This window comes from Phragmites australis, chromosome 1, assembly GCF_958298935.1.
Source record: "Phragmites australis chromosome 1, lpPhrAust1.1, whole genome shotgun sequence".
Taxonomy (NCBI): domain Eukaryota; kingdom Viridiplantae; phylum Streptophyta; class Magnoliopsida; order Poales; family Poaceae; genus Phragmites; species Phragmites australis.
The window spans coordinates 7,907,288-7,915,400 of record NC_084921.1 but is presented as its reverse complement, the minus strand read 5'-3'; the positions used below and the strand labels follow the sequence as shown (position 1 = coordinate 7,915,400).

The 8,113-nt window shown below is 49.9% G+C and overlaps 1 protein-coding gene across 1 annotated transcript; it reads right to left on the bottom strand.

Annotated features, from left to right (window-relative positions):
* Positions 1 to 630: 630 nt before the first annotated feature.
* LOC133930777 (uncharacterized) lies at positions 631 to 7,551 on the bottom strand. The gene is made up of 4 exons (XM_062377509.1): positions 6,298 to 7,551; positions 5,079 to 6,105; positions 2,218 to 4,358; positions 631 to 2,169 (listed from the first exon to the last, which is right to left on the bottom strand). Exons 1-4 carry the CDS (start codon positions 7,549 to 7,551, stop codon positions 631 to 633), a joined length of 5,961 nt encoding a protein of 1,986 aa, XP_062233493.1.
* Between the last annotated feature and the right edge of the window lie 562 nt (positions 7,552 to 8,113).

Sequence of the window (8,113 nt, the reverse complement as noted above, 5' to 3'; positions counted from 1 at the left end):
TTTTAGACTTGAGCTTAAATTTGCCTTCTTTAACATTGGAGGCGCTTGATGCTTGCACAGTTGAGGTAACTTCATCTTCATGCTTTCTTGATTTGTGCGCCACCTTCTAGGAACTTGGAGGATAGAAGATTCACCTCTGTATACCTAATTGAACCCTCACAGGCAATTGAATTTTTTTTTGTCCCTTGTTATCACCTCGCAGGGATGGCGGATGGCTGCACACTGAACGACAACTTGTGTTGTGCCAGGTAGCCTTTTTCTGCTCTTCTCCTATAGTCTTCCCTGGGGTTTGTTGTCCCATGCCAAAAAGTACAAAGAGCATGGTGACCTCGTTGCTCAAAGGTTACCCAAGTCAATCTTCCCACTGCCCTCGGTAGTGGACGCTTGGCATGTGTGTTGCGTGGTGAGTATAGAGGGGTATTCCGCTGCATGCTTCATCAGGCGAGTGCGTGCTTTAGCCATGTTCAGACAAGTCCTAGGGAAGCCAAATCTTGCACCGCCAGCTTAGCTCATTAAGGAAAAGCCATTTTTTGTTGGACATTTGAAGTCCATTTTTTTTAACAAAAAAAAAACAAAGACCAAATGGTGCAACAGTTAATGCACTTTGGCTTGACTGAGGGGCAAAATATTTTAAGCAAAATATTTTTTCAAAAACCTCCCATTGATTGGGGGCATCGGCCGGGATCCTTGTTGGTCAACCAGCTGATAGGCACCTCCATCATATACTTGCTCGATGACGTATGGCCCCTCCCACTTCGGTTCAAATTTGCCCTTTGTCTTGTGCGTGATGATGATGGGGCGTCGCAGTACAAGCACCAATTCGCCTTTCTTGAAGACTCGTTGCTTGACGAGCTTGTCGTAGGCTCTCACCATGTTTTGGCGATACAACTCTAGGTCCTGGAGGGCGTGGAGACGCTCTTCTTCTAAGGTGTCGAGCTCCTGGAACCGAAGCTGTATCTGTTCATCCTGAGTGAGCTCCTCATAAATAGCCACCCGTAGGGATGGCAGTTGGATCTCCAGTGGCAAGACTGCTTCACACCCATAGATGAGAGAGTACGGGGTGGCTTGGGTTGGGGTACGAACTGTGACATGGTATGCCCACAGAGCTTCAAATAGGCGATCATGCCAATCCCTTCGGTGCTTGTGCACTGTCTTCTTGAGTATCTTGCCAAGGGTCTTGTTAAACGCCTCGATCATCCCGTTCGCCTGAGGATAGTAGCCGGTGGAGTAGTTCCACTTGATCTTGTATTTATCCATGAACCTGTGCATTCTATCAGACTTGAATGCTTTGGCATTGTCGGAGGTGATGTGATGTGGGATCCCGAAGCGGTATACGATTTGCCGTTCCAAGAAGTTGATGACGTTGCCACTTTTGACTTCACGTAGTGGCACAACTTCCGCCCACTTGGAGAAGTAATCCGTAGCGGCAAGGATGAAGCGATGGCCTCCCGAGGAAGGAGGGTCAATCGGGCCGATAACATCGATCCCCCAAGCGTCAAATGGCCATGAGGGAATAGTTGGATGGAGAGCGGCTGGTGGTTGATGCTTGAAGTCACCATGAATCTGGCATCCATGGCAACTCTTTGCTACCCTTATGCAGTCTGCCATAATGCCGGGCCAATAGTATCCAGCAAGTCGAATGCTGTGATACATCTTTGGTCCGCTTTGATGCCCACCACATACTCCATGATGCATCTCTCGAAGGACTTCCTCAGCTTCGCTTCGGTTGACACATCGGAGAAGGACTTCTTGCCCATAAGAGCGCCTGTATAGGACTCCCGCCTTGTAGACATAGAAGGGGAGCCGTCGTTGCAGTTGGCGTCTTTTGACTGGATCGTCGGGGAGACTGCCATGCTTGAAATAGTTGAGGAAGGGCCTAAGCCAGTCGTCCTCCTCGACAGCATTCGTCGTGACGGTATTGACTTCATACTCCTCAGGGACGAGCTCTAGAACAGCAGGGAGGAGCCACCTTTCTTCAACAGTCACTTGTGCAGGTTCACCTTCTGGAAGCACGAGTGCTGCAGCAAGCTTTGCCAAGGCATCGGCTGGTGCATTCCTACTTCGTGGGACATGGACAACTTCAATATGGTTGAATTTTTTCATGAGTACCTGGGCTGCATTGTAGTATGGCACCAGCTCTGGCTTTCGAACCTCATAGATATCATTGATCTATCGAACAATGAGTTGGGAATCTCCATGAACTCGTAAGGAATGTACCTCCATGGAGAGCGCCAAGAGGAGGCCAAAGATGAACGCCTCGTACTCCGCCTCATTGTTGGAGCATTCTTCCTTAAGGAGAGAGAATGAATGATACATTACTCCTCCTTGTGGAGTCTTGAATACCAGTCCCGCTCCTGCTCTCCTCCTTGGGGTTCCATCAGGCTCGGCCTCCGTGCGTGAGGCTCCATCGAAATACAGCTCCCATGGGGCTTCAAGTTTGGTGGTGAAAACTTCCTCATCCGGTAAGTTTGTGACGAGAGGGGAGTCATCTGGGACTGGGTGCGCAGCAAGAAACTCCGCCAGGGCCTGTCCCTTGATTGCCCTCTGTGGCACGAAAGTGATGTCGAATTCCATCATGAGCAGAGCCCATTTACCAAGTCGCCCAATGAGCACAGGCTGACTTAGAACGTACCTTATAGGATCCGCTCTTGCAACAAGCTGGATTTCATGTGCCAACATGTAGTGCCTTAGCTTCTTTAAGGCGAAGATTAGGGCCAGGCATAACTTCTCGATGGGGGCGTAATTGTGTTCTGCACCCACCATGGTGCGGCTCAGGTAGTAGCATGCCACCTCCTTACCCTCATCATTGTGTTGAGCGAGTAGGGCGCCTATTGAAGCAGGTTGTGCTGCAATATAGAGGATAAGCGGGCGCCCCTTTACAGGAGCAGCCAAAACAGGAAGATTAAGAAGATACTTTTTGATGTTGTCAAAGCCGTTTTGACACTCTTCATCCCACACGAATGGTGCACCTTTCTTCATGAGCTTCGAAAATGGTTGGATGCGCCCAGAAAGGTTGGAGATGAAGCGCCGGATGTACGCCAGCTTCCCTTGCAATGACTTCAGTTCCTTGAGCTCCTGAGGAGGCGGCATATTGAGGATTGCCTTGATCTTTTTCGGCTCAATCTCGACGCCTCGATGTCGAACGACAAAGCCGAGGAAGACGCCGGATTGGACGGCAAAGGCACACTTCAGTGGATTCATCTTGAGTTGGTGTCGACGCAGTCGCTCAAAGACAACTCGTAGGTCATCTTGATGGTTCCTACGGTCTTTAGTTTTCACCACCATGTCATCAACGTAGCACTCTACCGAGTGATGAATTAGGTCATCGAGGATGTATGTCATGGCACGTTGATATGTTGCGCCAGCATTCTTCAACCCGAAAGGCATCACTGTGTAGTAGAAGTTGCCCTTGGGAGTCCTAAATGCTGTGTTAAAGGCGTCATGTGGATCCATCTTGATCTGATTATAGCCTGATGACCCATCCATGAAGGATAGAGCACCAAAACCTGTAGTAGAATCAACAACCATCTCTGTGATTGGCAGTGGGAATTCATCTTTGGGACAGGCCCGATTCAAGTCACGAAAGTCAACGCAGACTCGAACTTGTCCATTCTTCTTCTCCACAGGGACGATGTTGGCAAGCCAGCGGGGATATTGTATCTCCTTGATGAATCCCGCTGTGATGAGCCTATCAACCTCGGCGATGACTTGGTCTTGAAATTCCGGTCGCAAGCGCCTTGGTGGCTGTTTTACGGGACGGAACTGTGGGTCAATCGCCAACTTGTGAGTGGCGACACGAGGATCTAACCCCGGCATCTCCTTATAGTTCCAGGCAAAGCAATCTCGGTATTCCATCAGGAAGCTTCGATAGTATTCACGTTCTTCTTCTGTAAGCGTGGAGCTAACGAAGATAGGTCGTGGATCATCCTTTGTCCCCAGGTTGATCTCTACGAGCTCATCAATGGTTGGTTGCCCACCACCTTCAAGTTCCTGAGGTACCGATGTAGCATCGAGCTCTTCATCGACCTCAACGGCCATCATCTCACCAAGATTTTGTTGTGGAACTTGGTAGGAGGGGTTGATGTTGTCTCCCAAGGCAGCAGTCATGGTGAAGCAGTGAACCCGAACGTCTTCAGGTCCTTCATCTTCAGTGTTGTAGCTCTTTGTGTTGTGGTAGCCGAGCCCGAACTTTGGCTGAACCTTGGGTCTTCTTTTGATAAAGTCCTCCGGTTGCCCCCACCATTCCTCACATATAGCGGGTGGCGGCGGCATCCTATTGTTCCGACGAAGAGCGATCCCCGCCCTTTCCAGTAGGCGAGTCATTCTAGGATCGACCTTTAGGGTCGTCATTGCTTTTTCTGTTTCAATGTTAAAGTTAGGGAATTCAAATATTGAATCACATTGTTGTACCTGCGGGACTCTGTAGAAGATAGTCTGGGGTGTAGAACTAGAAGGATCTGGGATTGCCCAGATCTCCAGTGGAGTTGTTACCGATATGTAGAGTGATGGAGGCTGCACCCACAGAGTTCCCTTCACCACCTCTTCGATCTCGGCAACCCTTCTCCTAACGACTCCTTGCGCGGGCATGGCTTACTTGTTAGGACTCCTACGTGCCCGTAGTGTGATCGTCGAAGGCGCATCATTGTTGTTTATGAGTATCTTGCTGCCTTCTAGGGAACCTGTAGAGCTCCCAAGAGTCAGATGACTATGATCTTGCGGTCCCTTGACTGATGAGCCCTCCTTTGATAGGAAGGCAAAGGAAGATGATGTCGATTTCATAGTAGACCTCAACGTGATTGGTAATGATGTTGGGAACCTAGCCTTCAACAATAGAGGTGCAGTTGTTGGAGTAGGTGCCGCAACATTCGCCTCTTGTCCTTTTGAGGATGATGGCTCAGAGTTACGACGGGTAACTGAACATGCGCGCCCTTGCTTGGTGCTCTTGTGGCTTTGAGAGGAGGTCTTCATGATTATGGGAGAGGTCAATGTGATGAGGCTCTTTACTTCAGGTGCCGGTGTAGCGCCTGGCTTAACTAATATGTCAACTGCTGGTGTAGTCCGTCCGAGCTGGTGTTCACTTCCCACAACTGGGAAGTAATATTTAGCGTCGGCATGATACGACTCTTGGACAGTGTAAGGACAAATGTTGCCAGTGATACGTTGTTGCGTCCCGTTGCCATCAAGAAATTTCAAGCATTGATGCAGGGTGGAGGGCACCACTCGATATTTGTGGATCCATGGCCTCCCTAGGAGTGCCGAGTATGAAGTGTTAGCTTCAATGACGAAGAATCGCACTTTGAAGCTATAGGTAGACATCTGAATCCTGACGGTGATGGCACCAAGTGTTGATGTCCCTGAATTGTCGAAGCCGCAGATGACCACATCTGTAGGTTCCAACTCATCTGCTGTAAACCCAGCCCGAATTAGACTTCGGACGGGTAGTATATTCACGGCGGACCCTGGGTCGATGAGAATTCGGCGAAGATGTGCAGCTCCTATGTTCCCTTCGATGTAGAGAGGACGATTATGGTCACCGTCTTCTATTATATTATCTTCTTCGTCGAAGGTGATTTCATTCACATACAACGGGTTGGAGAAGAGTCGATGCTTGGCCATGGCTACCTCGTAGAGCTCCGGATCAAGCAATGCCTTTACAAGGGCTTCACGAAGTTCTGGCACTAGCATGAGAGCATCATAGACGCTTAGAAGTGCAGGAATCCGCTTGAGATGTGCGATGATATTGTAGTCAATGTCTTGTTGCTTTCCTGCCTTTTTACATGAGGCTTCTGGAATTTCTTCTGGCAGGTTTGAATCTTTTGTGTGCTTATCCACCTTTGATGCTTTAGTCTTCGGTGGATCCGGTAAAACCTTTCCTCCTCGCAAGTTCATATTGACTTCGGCTTGCGCCTCCTCTTGGTGGGCATCCATACGTAGCACTTCTTGCTCCTTTGCTGTGAACAACCCGTCGGAGTCTGAGCTTGCAGAATCTTCATAGGCGAGGATGACATTGCAGGTTGCTACACTTGAGGGTGGAGTAGAACTTGTTCCTTCCTGTGCTTCTTCCATCTTTACTGATGACAACTGCTCCCAATTCTTGGGTAGGAACTGCATCAAGGTAGGTAGCACATGACCTGGGCGAGGAAAAGGTGCATCTCCCTCAGACTTGGGAACGAACCGACGTGGTGGACGTCGTTGACTGGGGTCTGGCCACCTTCTTGTTGTCAAGGCAGCATATGGCCATGTTGTTGTTCGTGGTGGTCGAGGGAGAAAGCCCCTCGGATGAGGTCGTCGACGCACATCATTCCATGCTCGCTCGTCAATGAGGTGGGGCACCTCCTTGTGAACGGTGGGGGCCGCTGCAAACACCATGCTAGCAAGTTGGTGCTCCACTTGGGCAAGTGGTGCCCATGAGTTTTCATGTCCAACTCTTTCCTCGCCTGGTGGAGCGCTCGACTTTACCACCACCATATTAACTGCATGGTAGTCAGGGTTGATAGCTTCCGGATCCAAATTTATCCTCTTCTCATTTATGGCTCTTTGGAGCCATTCCTTGAAGGCGACGCAATCTTCAATGACGTGGCCAACATACCTGTGATATGGGCAATATAATGGATTATTAGTCATGTTTACTTGGTCAGGCCTCCGTGGGTCAGGCAGGTTCAAAGCGCTGTGTTCCATCAGCTGCTCGAACATCCCTTTCACCAACTCTCGTCGGAAGACGTATTGCTTCTTGAGGAGCTCCTGGATCGAGGGGCGTTGTCTGTTCCCAGCTTGATCATTCTTCATGCCCAAAGTAGGAACTTGGCTTTGGGGCATGGTGGGGAAGATTCTTGTCGCATTTGCCTCTGCTGGCGCCTTGGCTTTGCCCCCGTTGTTGCTTGTTTTGGCCGTTGAATTGAAGCGCTTGGTTGGGTCAAAGGCTCTTGCATTCTTGTAAAGCTCCATGATCTGGGGTGATTTCTCGAACTCCAGCTTGGTGGCGGCCACCGCGGAGCTCAGAGCACTGAACGTCCTTGGTTCACGCCGGGAAACTTCAAGTGACCAGTGTTGTTGCATGCCATGGACACACATTTCAATGGCATCCACTAGGTCCATCTCCCTAGCAAGGCGCACGTAACTATTTCGGAAGCGCACGATGTAGTCGTCAATAGCTTCATCACGTCGCTGTTTGACCTGTGACAGCTCGACAATGGAGAAGTCTTTCTTTATGGCGACAAAATGCTTCCTGAAGACTTCCTTCATTTCAATCCAGTTCTTAATAGATCCAACCGGTAGGCGACTGTACCAGTGGAAAGCTGGCCCGGTCAAGGATCCAGAGAATTGCCGAAGTAGTAATGATGAGGTGTTAGCAGTGTCTCCACATGCTGCTTCAAAGTATGCGAGGTGCTCCCTTGCGTCACCGGTCCCATCAAATTGACGGAACTTGGGTGGATGCCATCCTGATGGGAAGGGCACTAGGTCGTGCCACGCTTCATATGGCTTCTCGAGCTCACTCTCCGTTGACCGAGGGGCTTGATCACTAACCATTTGCCTCATCTTCCTATTCACCATGTCTTCGACTATATCATGATAGTCCTTCAGCGTAGCAAGGGGTTGCGCCGAGTTGGCAGAGTTGGTGGGGATGTTTAGCAGTCGAGGACGAGCACTTGCTGCGCCCTCCAATTCTTGGATCTACGGATCCACAATAGGCGGAGGTGCACCTCCTGCTGGAGCATTTTGGGCTGAGGATGTGACCAGTTCAACCAACCTATCGAACTTTGCTGCTAATTCATTCATCATTTGCCTTTGCTCTTGTACTTGTTCTTCTAGGCTTGCTCCATGTGGCCCTCCGTGCGACGGTGGATCACCATGCTGAGCATCTTCAGGGAGTCCATCTACCGCCATGTGCGCTGGCGCGGCATTGAGGACATCTTGATAGTCTTCCCCTTCTGAAGGGATGGATGCATTGAGCTCAAGGTAGTGAGGCGAATTGGAAAGGACCTCTAGTGATGCAGGCGATTCAGGGTCGGTTAGGGCTCCATCCCAAAGGTCATCATGCTCTCTAGCTTCGTCACTTGGAGCTTTCTTCATTCTTTGAATAGCGATGGACTTGAGCCTTGTGTTAGCTCCAGGC